This window comes from Dermacentor variabilis, chromosome 1 (genome assembly GCF_050947875.1).
Source record: "Dermacentor variabilis isolate Ectoservices chromosome 1, ASM5094787v1, whole genome shotgun sequence".
NCBI lineage: Eukaryota > Metazoa > Arthropoda > Arachnida > Ixodida > Ixodidae > Dermacentor > Dermacentor variabilis.
Window position 1 is genome coordinate 59973291 of NC_134568.1, and position 16774 is coordinate 59990064.

Genomic DNA, 16774 nt, shown 5'->3' on the forward strand with positions numbered 1-16774 from the left:
CTATACGTGTCTTGCTTTGGAAACGAAGCATCTGAATTTATAGGTTGCTGTCACTTTAAGGACAGCACTAATTTTCTCATGCCATAGCATCCGCGACGCGCAAAGAGACACACTGCAAGCGCAACGAACCTAGGCGCGGAGACGCCGACGGCGTCGACTGTCCGGCCCATCCGACTAGCGTGACGTCACACCGGCGTGCGGAGGCCTGGACACCTTTACTAGCCGGCTATTGGCCTCGAGCTCCACCACTGGAAAAGCTGGCGCCACCGTCGGCGTGACGTGCTAGGAGGGATCACGTGGACACAGCGGCCGCGTCGGCTGCTTCGGGAGCGCCGAAGCAAGCTGAAAACGAGTTTGAATTCCCTCGTACGCTGCGGTCCTCATTTAGTGGCGAAATTTTCCCGCTTCGAGTGTCTCCTTTACAACGCTTGAAAGCACTACAATAGGGAGTGGGTGCCTTTGAAGGCGCGCAACATGGTAGGCTACTGCTCGGTGCCGCAGGGCCGGACGCACGTAACGGAGGCCGGTGTCAGCCTTATTCACACGTAGCCGTAGGACAAGAAGCTGCGTGAAGCTTGGCTCGCGAAACATAAAACCGGCAAACAGTCATCGGCTACAACTCGGTTATGCAGCAAGCATAGACGCGAGGAAGATTTCTGCTACGGCGTCCGGTCTGCGATGTTCTGAAAACGCGCAATGAGACGCTCGCCCGAGTCTGCTGCACGACTAATGTTATATCGGTTTGGTCTATCAACTTGTCGATGCTATAGATACTGGCAAGTTCAGTGGAGTGGAAAGGCAGCGGTAAGAAGCACATTTAAAAAAAGCATGGCATATGGTCATGTTTGCGTTATGAATTAATGCACTGGATTACAAAAAAGGATCAACGGGAAATTGCACGCTGAGAACACCGATACACATACAGTGCGACGCAACTCGAAAAATAATATTGAAAAGTCAAAGAATTTAGAAGAAGAAAAAAAAGATTGAATCGTCGCGACGGCACAGCATAGTCCCTGTAGGCGTCGAAGTCTCTACAACGAAGTTATTTTTGAACAGCTCTGATAGCTCCCACGCAACAGTGGTTGCTTGTATACTGTCAAATGCTCATATTCTGCGGCCTAAAGCTCATGGCACGGTGCGAGAACGCGCGCGCGAAGAAAGCGAAACTGCGCGGACAAGCATGCAGACGTGCAGTCGGTCGCTTCGAATCTGTGCGATCGTTGCATTGAGGCTTCATTCTATTACGCTCCATTTATAGTTATACAAACACCATAAGAACATATTTCACATAGTTTGCTCTCAGCGTTTACCTACCTCTCACTCAAAAAGCCGGTTCGGGAGACTCCATCGCGGCGACCGCGCGCAGTGGCGTTCGCTGTACGTATTCGGTAAAGAGATAGTCTGTAAACGATTGTGTGCTTTCAGTTTGCCGATGATTATTATTTAGACACTAAACAACTCTCTCGTTTCGAAAGTACTTCCAGAAATGTCCGGGAGAGCTCGCGCGTGGTGTTTTGAGTGAGCGCTGACAGCAAAACCTATGAGGAGCGCGCCGCGTGATCCCTCATACGACGCCAGCGAGGCACTTCCGATAGATGGCGACTCCGTAACTCCTCGCCGCCAATATCAATTTTCCTTCTTTTTTCGCCCTTCGTCATCGGCTCGGACATGACTCGCTCGCCGCCGCGCTGCCGCTATCCCTGCGATCTGCCCCACGGCGCGGCGCGTGATAGAAGCAGTGGAACTTAAATCGAACATTACGGTATACGGGCCCTGCATTGCCTGCGCGAAGTCAAATCGAAGAGTGTGGTGCTGACGGTGCGCGCTGTGCCGTGAAATTGAGAAACAAAGTATGGCACTCCCGACCTAGAGAAAAAAGGGCAGCCAATTAAGTAAGAGAGTTCCACAATACCTTCCCGTCCTGCACTGTATAGTTTTATCAGCCGAACGAAGGAAGCGCTGAACCAGCCTAGGTTGAACCCTTCTGACTGCTGAACGGTGATCTGCGAGCTATTCACACTGGCGATAGCACTGGGAATTCGTTCTCACCATGCAAATACCTCCTTGGCATTGACTTTGAAGCTGAAGTCACGGCAAAGCTGACCCAGCCCTTCAACCGGCCAACAGAGTAATTGCGAGAACAACTTTGTGGACAATGCCGGCAGCAGAGATCTAGGCAATTCCGATTAATGCTTCGCGTCCGACTGAGCTCTGGGAGCTGCAGGCCGGCGGCGATGAACCGCAGCGCGCAATGTCCCTTCCTCTGCGTGGAATGGCCACTCGTACGCTTGCACCCGAGTCTCCCCCATTTGATAGCGTAGCTTGCAAAAGGTCTACTTAGAAAGCCAGCAAGGGCGGTGCAACTCATTATCCGTCACTTCTTCGAAAGCGTATCGCATTTCCAGCCGTTGTCGACACCGAAAGAGCAACGCCAAGCAGACGACGAAGGCAAGTAATTGGCGGCGAGGAGTTACGGAGTCGCCATCTATCGGAAGCGCCTCGCTGGCGTAGTATGAGGGATCACGTGGCGCGCTCCTCATGGGTTTTGCTGTCAGCGCTCACTGAAAACATCACGCGCGAGCTCTCCCGGACATTTCTGTAAGTACTTTCGAAACGAGAGAAGTTTCTTACTGTCTAAATAATAATGTTGGGCAAACTGAAAGCACACAATCGTTTACAGACGCTATCTCTTTACCGAATACGTACAGTGAACGCCACTGCGCGCAGTCGCCGCGATGGAGTCTCCCGAACCGGCTTCTTACGTGAAAGGTAGGTAAATGCTGCGAGCAAACTATCTGAAATATGTTCTTATAGTGTTTGTATAACTAAATGGAGCGTAATAGAATGAAGCCTCAATGCAGCGATCGCGCAGATTCGCAGCGACCGACTGCGCGTCTGCATGCTTGTCCGCGCACTGTTTCGCTTTCTCCGCGCGCGCGTTTTCGCACCGTGCCATGAGCTTTAGGCCGCAGAATATGAGCATTTGACAGTATACAAGCAACCATTGTTGCGTGGGCGCTATCAGAGCTGTTCAAAAATAATTTCATTGTAGAGACTTCGACGCCTACGGGGACTGTGATGTGCCGTCGCGACGATTCAATCTTTTTTTTCTACTAAATTCTTTGACCTTTCAATACTATTTCTCGAGTTGCGTCGCACTGTATGTTTATCGGTGTTCTCAGCGTGCAATTCCCCGCTGCTCCTTTTTTGTAATCCAGTGCATTAATTCATAACACAAACATGACCATATGCCATGCTTTCTTTAAGTGTGCTTCTTACCGCTGCCTTTCCACTCCACTGAACTTGCCAGTATCTATAGCATCGACAAATTCATAGACCAAACCGTCATGACATTAGTCGGGCAGCGGACTCGGGCGAGCGTCTCAGTGCGCGTTTTCAGAACATCGCAGACCGGGCGCCGTAGCCGAAATCTTCCTCGCGTCTGTGCTTGCTGCATACCCGAGTTGTAGCCGATGACTGTTTGCCGGTTTTATGTTTCGCGAGCCAAGCTTCATACAGCTTCTTGTCCTGCGGCTACGTGTGAATAAGGCTGACACCGTGCTCCGTCGCGTGCGTCCGGCATTGCGGCACCGAGCAGTAGCCTACCATGTTGTGCGCCTTCAAAGGCAGCCACTACCTATTGTAGTGCTTTCAAGCGTTGTAAAGGACACTCGAAGCGGGAAAATCTCGCCACTAAATGAGGACCGCAGCGTACGAGGGAATTTAAACTCGTTTTCAGCTCGCTTCGGCGCGCCCGAAGCAGCCGACGCGGCCGCTATGCCCACGTGATCCCTCCTAGCACGTCACGCCGACGGTGGCGCCAGCTTTTCCAGTGGTGGAGCTCGAGGCCAATAGCCTCCGAAGCAACCAACGCACGCGCGCGCGACGCCCGCGCGTCTCCGGGGGCGCGCGACCGGCGCGCGCGGCCAAGGTCACAAGCCAACAGCCAAGCCACAGCAACGGAACCCAAAGCGGACTACCCCTTCTCCGGTTCCTATGACCGGTTCGCTTTGAGGATGATTGGCAGATGCGTGACGTATTCGAAAATTGCGATACCGCCCCGCTGCCTCTGACGATCTGTGACGTAATCAAAATTTTGGCCAATCAGGTGAGGCCAAATGAACGGTTCCCCAACCGAACCGTTATAAGATTCGGCCCCTGAGTTTCCTTCCTCCGTGACCTCAAATGAACGTCCGGCTTGTTGCTAGGTGACGTAAGAAAAATAGGTCACGAACTATAAGTTCATTTATACGCAAAACTTTTTAATTTTAGTGGGAAAGAATAAAAAACGTCTAAGTTTATTTCACATTCTTTTTTTTTCTGATGCTCGCGCCAACTAACGGATGGGATTAACACTAGGCGTGACGTGCTTCCTGTTGCCAGTTTTTGCGGACTGTTCCCTCTTGTTGAATTTCTTTCTCCTTGGCGGTGCTGGCATCGCGTGCAGCGCAGCACGCGTCACTTAACGTCGCCGACGTCACCGCGTGCTCCCCACCCACCGCGTGCCAGTCGCGTGCTCATTCGCCAGACGGAGCCACACGGACACCTAAAAATTTGCTAATATGGCGGCGGAAGACAAATATTCGGAGGTATGGCAATGGGATTTTTACTGTGATTAGTGCTTGTCACGTCTACAAACCTCACCGGAGAGCACCGACTTGAATTTTCAACGCTTCACGTGTGTTCGACTCCGGAGAGAGCAGATTAGGGCTCCCGGGTCTCTTGTCGCCACCAATATGGTTTTGGTCGTCGCTGTGCCGGATTCGTATGTAGGCTTAGGCGCTGTAAGCTTGAATGTTTCCTCGTTTATTGCACTGTCTAATTTCGGTGTTACTCCTTTTTTATTTCGTAGCATGTGCTTTGGGCGTGTTTGTATAACTTGGGGTGGCTCTGTGACAGATGGTATGTGGCTTAAGTAGGCGCCGATTTGTACCCATGCGCGGAGGCATGACCCACGAACGTGTCGTATGACCAGCGTTACCGAAAGCGCTGTGTGGACGTGCTTTGCCGTCGCATGCCTTTAGTTGGCGCCTATTGGTGTGACCGAGTCACGCCCCGCGGCATCATCACCTCTGTAAAACTCTGCGTATTTCGCGTGTTTCTTGCTGATGCCGGCGCTGCCTGTGGCCGTTGCGCAATAGCGATTCATGGCGGCGCGTCAACTCACCCTTTCCTTACCCGAGATAGCAGCTTTCACTTTGTGATCTTCCTGTGATCTCTTAGCGGAATCCTTCGCAGCACTTAGCCAAGTGCGGAGCACTGCGTTTTACCAGAACCCGTTTAACAGTGTAGTCGTGACACGCAGTGTTTGTGTTCATTCATTCTTGCACTACATGATAGCCTTTACTTAGCTTTGTAATTCACGTTTAAACACAGCGAAGTGCTACATGCTGTAACGGTTCGCGGCGGAAAACGGTTTTGACGGAAGGCGACAAAAGGTTAATGATCTGCATAGGGAATAAGGTTATCTGCCCTCATTCCTTTGTCTGTATTCATAGCTTAAGCCTGCCTAGGTGAAACGTCACGTGTACTTAACCACAGGTTGACTTCTGCATCTGACGGTCTCGCATTGGCTATGTTGAACGCGTTAGTAGGGAACTGGTGTGGTGAGAATGGCCCGTCACATGTCAACGATTGAAGTGTTTTGCAAACTAGCAATGTTTTGACATTCGTGTTGGCGTCGGAGTAGTTTTGACGGTTTCATTCCTGTGACAGGTTGGCAGACTACGCATGTCGTTCATGTTTTAAAATTTTGTGCTTCGTGCGCCGAGCAGGAAACGGGGGTTTGTGAACGGGCTGCAGGTTTTGCAAACAATGAGTAAACTCCTACAAATAATGTTCTGTCCATCTTGTTTTTGTAATGCCCTATGCCAGATGAACAAATATTGTCTTCAGGGTCAATTTTGCGTTCTGATGCTGCATTAAAGAGCAGAGGACCAGAGTCTTAGAAAGTAGGAACTGGGTATGTTGAACACTACTGCAAGTTTTGTCAGTGACATACTGTTCCAGAAAAGTAGTATTTGGGAAACATCATCAAAAATAGTCGACCTTTACCCGCCATGGTGGCGCAAGGGCTGTGGCTTTATGCTACTGAGCCTAAGGGTGCGGGATCGAATCCCAGCAGCGGTGGCTGGATTTTGGTGGAGGTGAAATGTACAAACGCATGTACCATGCATTGGGTACACGTTAAAGAACCTCAGGTGGTCAAAATTGAACCAGAGTTCCTCACTAAGGCATGCATTATAATCAAATTGTGCTTTTAGCACGTAAAACCCCAGAATTAAAGTCGACCATTAAAAGTTGGTATAACCAAGAAACACATCGAAAACTTAGAGCCAAGTAGTGTGTTCCAAACTTGGTGCAGACTGCTATTTTGTAGTCTTAGCTAGACAGTTTGCATTTTAACTGCTGCTACAATCCAGATGTCGAAGCTAAAGAAGACAGCATTGCAGTCAGCAAAGATGCAGGCTTTTTTGCTGTCTAGCTTGCAGAGAGATGCAGTGGTGTGTTGCAGGATAGTGGGAAGACTAATGCTGTTGTGCCAATTAATGCATTGTGCCAGTTAATGCTTGAGCATTAACTGTGCAAGCTGTTTAGGCGAGAGCTAATGCTTGTGAAAATGCAGGTTTCAAAAAGGAATGTGTGAGTAACTGCTCACAATTATTCACTACGTTGTTTCGCTGAGCCTTGGTCAACCAAACAATTCAGAGGGACCCACTAAGAGCTTTGTGCCATGTACACCGCGCGGTTGTTGAGATGGCATGTCTAGAGCTTTGGAACACTGACAGTGTAAGAGAGCTGCCTCAACCTGTGGCCTGAAGCCAGATGGTCCGGCTTTGTCAGATGCATACAGGCCTGGTGTGACCTGTATTCTTTTGACAGGTGTGTACTTTATCCAATTAACTGATAAATGAAATCAACATGGATGATCTGAACAAGACTGTCATGTGGGGTACTCGACGTGGTGGCTAAGTGGCTATGGCATGCTGCTGAGCACTGTCGTGGGTTCGATTTCCAGCCACTGTGGTTGCATTGAAGTGGGAGTTGGAATGCAAAAACTCATGTACCGTGCTTTGGGTGAGTGTTCCCAGGTGGGTGAATTTAATCCAAAGCCCTCCACTACAATGAGGCATGCCTGACTGTGCAGTTTCTGGATGTTAAACACCATAAGTCGAAGTCGTACGGGTCTCTAGGGCGTGTTCATTTTGACATTTAAGTAATAGTAAATGCCTGCTGAGAATAGAATCTCGTGTAACTGGGCAAAGTTAGTACATGCAATTTCTTGAACTTTATTTTGTGCAGAGCGACTCTGGTGAGCCTGGGCCAGCTGAACAGGCTCCAGCATGTTCAGATCCACCACTTGAAATGATCAAACACCCGCTACAGCATCGGTGGAGCTTGTGGTTCTACAAAAATGACAAGAATCGTAGCTGGGAGGAGAACCTCCTAGAGATCACCTCATTCGACACTGTTGAGGACTTCTGGGCCCTCTATAACCACATTGAGGTGGCCAGTAAGCTTCCTCTTGGATGTGACTATTCACTTTTCAAGGTAATAACATGTGTTCTTCCTGCTGGAGTTTAATAGTTGGTTTTCTGTATGTAACAGCAAATGAATAGTCACAATATTGCAGTATTGCAGTACGTCTTTACTGTGAGACCATGGAATTCTATTGTTCTAGTAGAATATATACTCCCTTGGATACCTTAAAGAGCCATTAAAGGGACACCAAACCAGTTTGGACTGATGTTCTTCAAAATTATCCTCATTAATTTCAGGGTTAATTATTAGACAAGAAAATGGTCAGTTTCACTTTCCTAGTTTCCTGCCAAAACTGCTTCGGTACATCAGTGCGACGTCACGGATTTCAAGCTATTTCATATTTGGGCTGTTGCAGCTCAGTTCTGAAGCTTGTAAAGTTCAGTCTCGCTCCTTTAGAATACATCCATTTTCTGATGAATAAGCAACTCTTTACTGCATGGTGTGTTGTATATGATTCTCATTCAACTGACATAACTGAATCAAAAAGAAAAACTCCTGATTTGGAGTCCGTGTCCTCTCTAGCAATGAAATAGCAATGACTTTAGCACTGAAAATAACTTGTCACATGCGCGAAACATTCATTAACAGGTTCTTTTCACTGTTTCTACACTTAAAATCAGTGCATAAATATATCAGGTTTTTTGCTGTTCATTAGCCTAGTGTGATGTTTTGATAGAGTAATACATACATATGGCTGCTTCTGTAAAGCAAGCATTAAAGGGCCTCTGAAATGGTTCGGACAAATTTTGTAGACGCATAGGGTACAGCTAAAGTTGATAATTTGCACCACAATTTGTGTGAAACGTCTCATTAAGAGAGCTATGGACGATTACAAGTTCCCCTCCTCCATAGTCGTGCATTTTCTCCTCATTTCGTTCGCTGAGTGATCGGGGCTAAACACCGCCTTCACTGGCTCTGCGTCATGATGGCACGGCGTGTCGTCGACTTTCGTTTCTCTAGGAGCGAGCGCGCAAAGCCTCTGCAAACTCTCCGCCAACTGCTTGGCAGGCGACCCCAAGCGAGAGCTATCGAAGCAGTGTGCGTTGCGAGCATTCTGTCACAGCGCCGAACGTGTCTGGTATTTCGTACGGTTTGACGGAACGGTGGAGGCATAAACTCAAGCTGATGGAACTTTAGCGTAGACGTACGTGAGCTGCCTGATCGGTCTCCACGGTCCAGCCACCTGTTGGCGCAGAGCTTAACCAACCAAAGTGCTAATATTGCGCTAACCAAGCGCAAAACATTTTAAACATTTACAAAAACGTGTTAATGATTACACTCCTGCGAAAAATGTACACGAGCAGCAAAGAGTACATTTTGTTACTGCTACTGTGTGTGGCTGAGCTCTGTGCCACGAGGTGGCTGCACCATGCAAACCACATTTGCGCTTCTGCTCATCCCAGAAAATGACACGTAAGGGGACACGGCCAGGCCCTGTCCCCTTGCGCTTGCGTTTACCCTAATACCGGCTCTCGAAACACTATTGCGTTAGTAATCTTCCGGTCTAAGGTGATGGCTGTAAACATGCAAATCCTGGCGCTGATCGGATGGTGGCAGTCCGATGCGCTGCAGCCAGTCCACTCATCTGCTGCCTTGCAGAGGGACACGATGTTGCAGCTTGACATTGCCAGTTGCTACATTTGCAGTCACAACGCAACAAAGTGTGCTTGCAAAAAAGACTGAGACAGACTCTGACAGTGGAGCTATCATCAATAGGGAGCACGTAACACAAGCAGACGACGCTTGTATGCCGGAAGTGCTTAAGTGCAGTGAGAAATTGTTCTTGTGGATTCTCTTTCTGCTACTTTCTTTTTATAGAAACAAATTAACTAACATTCCAACTACTACGAACACCATTTGTTCACCATAAAGGTGGAAAAATTATCTATGATGCACCCTGGGCAGCCAATCGGATGGCTCGCTCACATGACGTCAATTGGGTGATTTACGTCATATGGGTAGGGGCGGCTGAAAATTCCTCTGAGCAGTGTGCTGTGATCGGCAGCTATGTACATTCTTAAAACCTTATAATAAATTACACGCTTTATGCAAAGTACTTAGGTGCGTCAATTAATGATCAGAATGACCTACTCTAACGACTCAGTACGTTTGTAGAAAATCATCGAAATCGTTTCAGGGTCCCTTTAATCGCTGTATCATATATGATACAGCATGCAGTTCTGGTTTCTGTGAAGGAGAGTAGATGTTTGTTTCCTTCCAAAATGTATTTGGTGGCAAAATATGTTTGTATGCACTACACTTTTTCTTAGCATCATTATTGGCGAATAATAGGTAAGAAAATGAGAATGCCACCTGTGTTTACAATAAAGATAGTGTGGCGCCTGCTATGTTTCAAGAGCTAATAACAGCAACAATAACTCTGAAGAATTAGATGTTTTTTTTTTTTGCTTGCATCAACCTAGTAAGACTATTCAAAGCAACAGTTAACATAAAATCAAGGTCTTGAAATGATCTGGCCTATACTTGCAGACAGCTTTTCTTCGTTATGAAGCAAAAGCTACAGGGGGCGGAGCTTCTCCACATGACTATTCGTACGCAATGTAGTCGGAGCAAGCTTGGCACCAGTTTTGGTTTCTCCGACCTCGCAAAACTTCTCTACTTTAGTGAAGGCAGAGACAATTTGATGCGAGTCAGTGTTTATACTCATCCTATGTGTAGAGTTCTAAGCGAGCGATGCAGCTTGTGTCAAAGCCCCAGAAGCAGCCATATGACCACAGCATTGGTCGAGCAAGCACCGCAGTCAGCTCGCTCACTCGTTTGAACATGCCAATAGTTGCGATTTCCAGATGGGTTCGCTTGGTTTCCGCTTAGATGTTGAAAACACTTGTGTGCTTCAACAGTCTTTTTTTGCTGAAGTTAGTCGACAGCCTCTCGGGGAGTTAATCGTTGGAACAGCAAGCAACGAACGCTCACCAGAATATGTGACCACCATTTTGCTTTTAAAGAATGCATGAAACATGTGACGGTCTTCGGTGTGGGAAAACTCGTAAAAGCAAACTCAACATACAATAAAATACTAGTAGTTGACTGGTGTATGTTAGTATCCTTTCAAATTACGTGCTGTTAAATAAAAATAATACTTATTTTCCATGTAAGAAAACGTGAACAAAACAGCGGGACTACTTCCAGCAGCAGTGAAAGTGGCACTTTGGTTCCCTAGTCTTCGCTTCATGGGCAAGAAAAGTCTGAGAGTATAGATATTGAAGTTATCAATTCGATCAACCATGACGGGGCTAAATTTTAATTAAACTGTACTAGTTGGAGCTGTAAAACATGTGCCATTTGTTTCTTGCAGTTTCATGCACATATAATTAAAAAATCTTTTTGCATTGTTGAAACTATATCCCCATAACTGAATGATGTATATCATATGCTACAATTTTGGCCCATAAACTGCAACCGAGCATTTGCATAGGAAAGTCAGGTTGGTTAAGGCATATCTGGGCTAAAATAGAGCTTGTCTATTTTTTTCACAAGGACATAAAAATTCATGCAATAAGGGGCTAACTAGGCCCAAGCAGACATCGTTGAAATCCATGACATGACGCCCAGCTGGTGAGGGAACTGTTTTTCAGCTTTTGTGGCTTGCCAAGCCCAGGGTGTCTACCAACCGGGAATTCTTGGGGATGTTGAATAGTCTGGAAATACTCGGGGGAAAACTCGGGGGATATGTGCTTCTATCGGGGAAAAATAGCTGCAATTTTATTGAAAGCGAACGAAAGTCGCGGTAGTGCTGGCTCGAGTAACAGAGGGATCGTCGCGTCATTGGCTGGAGGAGTTTCCAGTGTACAATAAACTCTAGACTTTCCGGGCGCCGATAATTCGGACAGCTTCGCGGAGCCACATCCTGTAGAGTCAAATGTATAAGAACGTCTGAACTTTCAGAAGAAAGAAACCCTTCGCCGTCCGACTTTCCAGACTTCTTGCCATTACTGCAGGTCTGAAACGGCAGTAATCAAAGCAACCACTGCTGTTGTTTTGATTACCTCAGCGCCTTGAACCGGCGTTCTGGCACGCAGATCGCTGGCTAGCCGTACCTACTACCGCGGCAAACGCTAGGCTGGTGCTTCGACGTTCGCTATTAAGCTTCTTGCCGTTCAGTGCCATGTTTTTCATTGAAAGAATTCGCAGCTGTCAGCAATGGCACCGGCTCCACCTTTGTAATCCTCGCGATTGACTTCGAAGCCCGGAAAGCACGGCCCATTGCATAATACTGTTTCCCTAAAGTCAGCTTCGCCTCAGCACGGCAATTTTACACGGTGAAGCATAGGCAAAGTATTGCGGTAATGGTTGACAAATGTGGGAAGGGGCAGTTGTCACTGCACACAGTATGTATTCCTTAATTATGCAGACGTATGCGCTGTCTCCTGTCACAGTGCAAGCACTGATATGCATAGTAGGTGGACTGGTAGGCTTTCATAGTTTTTCGGATGTGCCTGTTGCGATTTGAGCCCTTAAGGGCAGTAGAAAACATGCATTCATTTTTTGGACTGCCAAATTTTTTGAACGTTTTCGCTTCCCCTAAGCTGTCTGAAAATTTTCAATCGGATGTTGACTGTACAACTGACCAAGAGGATGCTTAAGTGGTTCGTGGGATGAACGTGCGGTGGAAGGAGCATGAGAACAGAAAGGACTTATGCATTGAGGAATTGTCAGGAAAAGCAGCGTGCTGCTGCTTCTTTCAAGGAGCTTCAGCTCAAAGAAACAGTGTTGACTGATGCCAAGATGCAGGTGTCCCTCTTCCAAACCAAAATAAACTTTTTAAAGCAGTGAACCGCAACACTGAGGCGTTGTGCGTGGGCTGAGAGTATGTCAGGACAGTCGAGGCTGATGCACCAGCTGTTGAGAATCTCACTTGTGACAAAGTTCGGGCCTCGTACCAATGAGCTTGCTGTCAGTTTGTATAAATAGCTCACATCCCCTTCAGTCACACTGTCCACATTTGTGGATGCGGCTTATTTTCGCCATTTCTGTGCAGCAGTAGCAAGGAATAGAGCACCAACATTAAGCTTAGGGCAAATTGAACATTCTGATAAGCTAAATTACGTCCATTTTACTTCAACATGAGATGTATCATCACAGAGAACTGCTTTGGTGAAGGCACTACGGTGTTCTATGCGGCATTTGACCTGGAGCATGTCGGTAGCGACCTCAAAATATCTATATATTTTTTGTTGAAATGCTTGAAGTCAATGAATAACTTGTGCATGTAATTAGAGCAAGGGATTTATTCCTTATAATGAAGAAATGTAGCATGACTGACTTTACGTTATTCAAACATTTAGTTACTCTGTAATTACAATGACTCATTGTAAAATGCTGTAAAAGTCATTCTTTTGCTCGCAGTGGAGTCTCAAGCAACATCTTTGTTTCACGCATGTGTCTATGGTCAATCATAATTCGCGACTGAAGGAGATATTCGAAAATATTTATTTCCACATGCATCTCCATTTTATTCATATTTTTAATGTTGAATTTGATTAGCAATGAGTTTTATAAATTTTTTCAAAGCTATTTTATTTGCTGTGCACTTTACTAACCCCTCCCTTCTGATTTCTTTTTGAATAAAGTAAATACTACTCCTTACTATTCAAACTGGAATAGGTTGTTTTGTTCTTATTTTAGCATGCTTACTAGATTGACAGTATCGGGCAACAAGGGGTCAGCCTGTCTTGACATAAAACAAGGTTCTGTGTCGCTCGGGGAATTTTGCAATGGCGCTCAGGGAAAACCTGGAAAACAAAGGGAATTTGGAAATGTAAACTTGATAGACACCCTGCAAGCCTCCTCTCATGGTTAAGAGTGGCCGTTTTGGTAATTGAGGAAGGTAAGTTACTGATAAAGGTCAACTTAGCTTTTCTCTTTAGTGTCCCTTCAAATCCATTTTGCTGCCAAGCATGAGGTTGTTCGATTCCCTACTGCGGCAGCCACAGTCTGATTGTGGTGGAATGGAAAAGTGCTCGTGTACTGTGCTCCGGGTGGTCAAATTGAGTATTTCACTTTGGAATACCTCATAACATAACCCACTGTGCTGCTTTATCATGTTCAACACTGCACTTCAGGGGTGTGATCGGAGATCGTTGTTCGGCGCGTTTGTTTGGTTACCAGCGCGCAATTGGCCTACTCCATGTCGACGTCGTCCGCCGAGGGGCACGGCCAGGTTTTTGGTGTTGTCAGAATGACTGGCTCCTGTCAATCATCTTGAAACTGAGCATGTCATTGGCTAGGCGCTGAACGCAACGGGAGTTGGGAGCGATCATACGCTCGTTACGACACCGGCTTCGCATTGCGCGTCTGGTGGATTGGATCCAAACACGCCTTCGGCCGCGGAATGGCACGTTCGGATCCAATTCATAGTTTAATTCTAGAAAATGGCACTTGCGTTAGAAACTTCCATTGTTGCATTGACATTGCTTGAGGAGGAACTAGAGCAGTGGAGGTGTGAAACGTGTTTGAAGAAATGGCAGAAACCAAATTCCAGCGTCGCTTTCGTTTCTCGAAACAAATAGTGTGTTGGTTGTGCAGGGAACTCGTGTCCATCATCGGGTACCAGCGAGCCACTAGAATGTTGTTGCCTCTTGAGAAGTGCACCACCGTTCCCGTCGTTTTCTTTTTCTTACTGTGCGCGATACCACCTAGAGGCAACACAGGGAAACTAATAGTTACAAATTGTAGCACTCGCACATATTACTACTTCAAAATGGGATGAAGAAAAAGACAAATAGCATGACAAAAAGAGCAAAAGCTTCTGGAAGCAAAAAAAATACATTTTTTAGATAGGATTTCATTCATTGAAGGACAAGAAACATTTAGTTTTGTAGTATACTGTCTGTAAGCAAACAACGAGGGAAGCAAACTTCCGGGAAGTTCACCATTTGCCCATTGGCTGCTCTCTCCACCCCATTATTACAAATTTTGCATACTGCCACTTTGCGACGTTGCAGAAACTGAACAGAATGCGTATTGAACAAAGATCTCTGACCGCACCCCAGTTTAGCTCTAATATTATTGCAAGATTGGGAATATAATAAATGAAATACAAATACGCAAATGTGTCAAGACCACAAAATTTTCTTTTTTGCTTTATTATGTACCCTTCAACTTTATCATAAATGTTTAGGAACCTCTAGCTCAAGAGTGAAAATAAATGTTCTAATGCAACCAATTCTAAATGTGTGCCTAGTGCAACACTCTTGAAGTAAGATTCCATGCTGTCACGAAAAATGGAGTTGGTAAACAGATATTGCATACCACTTAGGTGCATCAGTTTGCATGGTGGAGGTTGTGGGAGGCTTGGCAGGATTATAGACCATTTTATTGGCGAGGAGGAACGTAAACCAACACGCCGCGCAGTTCTCTTCCTCACATTGGTATGTGGGGATTGTTCTCTCCCAGCGGCAGCTTGGTAAGGTAGCGGTTTAATTGCAAATTCCTGTGGTTCTAACGTGTTCTGTCTGGGATTTCTGCGATGGACTCGAGGTCAACGGGCTACCACTCCGCTGTATTCAGCTGCAAAAATAACTTTCGGAAGCAAGCGTGAAGTGCCTCCTAAGCCACGGCAACTTCGTGGGCACCGCCACTGCAATAGCAGTGAAGCGTCCCCTTTATATCGCCAGCATAAACAGAAAGGACTTGATGCTATCATGTGTATGTTCGGAAGGTTTTGTCACCAGTTGGCACTTGGCGACGAACTCTGAACTTGGCACCCATGATCTAAGTGGGATATGTAAGAAAGGTGTGTATTCAAGTCGGTCAGCTATTGCAAATTAAGTAAAATTTTTCTTTGTGCACGCGCATTCAACTTATTTTGTTCAAACATATTCTGAGATTATCATGCTTGGCTGCCAACGTCCTGGCGGAAGTTGACAGAGGACGTATTATGAAACCAGTATGCTCCAACTAAGATATGCAGGTGTGTTCTTTTCTGTTCTGTAACCAAAGCCATGCCTACCATGTGCCAACCGGCCCTGGTTCACACGGGCTCTCCTGTGCTTGTGAATCTCACCAGCAAGCTGTCAACGCCGCTCATCGTGCCCTGTATTACTGCAGAAAATAAAGCTGCTCTTGCAAAGAGCAGTTCGTTTTTCAGCTCTCTCGAGTAGGTGAGGTGCCCTTGCACGTGCAGGCACCATTAGAGACCCAAGAGTTTGCATAATCTCTCAACGCGCAGCATGAGTTTGGTTGATCGTGGCATATTCGTGGCCACTATCGTCACCTCATTTTATCCATGTTAACAACCCTCTCGATCGATCACCCGCCGTGGTTGCTCAGTGGCTATGGTGTTGGGCTGCTGAGCACAAGGTCGCGGGATCGAATCCCGGCCACGGCGGCCGCATTTCGATGGGGGCGAAATGCGAAGACACCCGTGTACTTAGATTTAGGTGCACATTAAACAACCCCAGGTGGTCAAAATTTCCGGAGTCCTCCACTACGGCGTGCCTCATAATCAGAAAGTGGTTTTGGCACGTAAAACCCCATAATTTAATTTAGCCCTCTCGATCGAGTTACTTTACAGTTATTTACTTTGTGAAGCTTGATGCCTGGGTGCCAGATAAACAACGTTAAGAAAATTGTACCACGAAAATATTAGGAGCACGAAAACTAGCAAAACATATTTCCTTGGAGCTTTGCGGTTACCTGAATTGGGATGTACGCTGGTGTGGCACACCGCATGACACATGGAGACACCTTTGATTATTGTCACGTGAGTGGTACCTTAATATAGTTCAAGGCTAGACATGCATATGTTATATATATATATATATATATATAGTGTTCACTTTAGTTGCCTCCTATTTCGATCGTGGGCAGAGCTGCAGGAGCGCCTCTAGGCCCGTTGCCGTTCGATATTGAGGTTATATCAAAGCTAAAAGCTTAGTGACGACACATTAAGAAGTTTCCCAATCGAAACAACATGTTGGACACCTCTCGGGGAAGGTGTGAAACTTGCCACTTGTCGTCAACAGCACGTTTGCTGTACACCCTCCAGTGCAATCCCACATACCAGCACGGTGCCGAACGATACAGCGCTGTGATTGCAAAATGGCAGTGCCCTCAATAAAATGGTCTATAGGAGAGAGAAGGCAAGAGGGATTCTCTGAGAACCGACAGCAAATGACCGAATGCTCGGTGAAATGAGTCCTGTTTCATGCATGAAACTGTACTGCACATGGTGTGTTTTGAATGGATTGCTATAAAATATGCTGAA

The 16774-nt window shown here is 46.5% G+C and overlaps 1 protein-coding gene across 3 annotated transcripts in view; it reads left to right on the forward strand.

The window, feature by feature from the left end:
• The first annotated feature begins 4435 nt into the window (after window positions 1-4435).
• Window positions 4436-16774, forward strand: part of eIF4E1 (eukaryotic translation initiation factor 4E1) — a 56782-nt gene continuing 44443 nt past the window's right edge. Inside the window, exons 1-2 of one of the 3 annotated variants that reach the window (XM_075687779.1) lie at window positions 4436-4592; window positions 7306-7554. In XM_075687779.1, coding sequence (XP_075543894.1) covers window positions 4566-4592; window positions 7306-7554 — 276 coding nt within the window. In that variant the 5' untranslated portion in view covers window positions 4436-4565. The other 2 variants (XM_075687786.1, XM_075687772.1) reach the window with 2 other exon arrangements.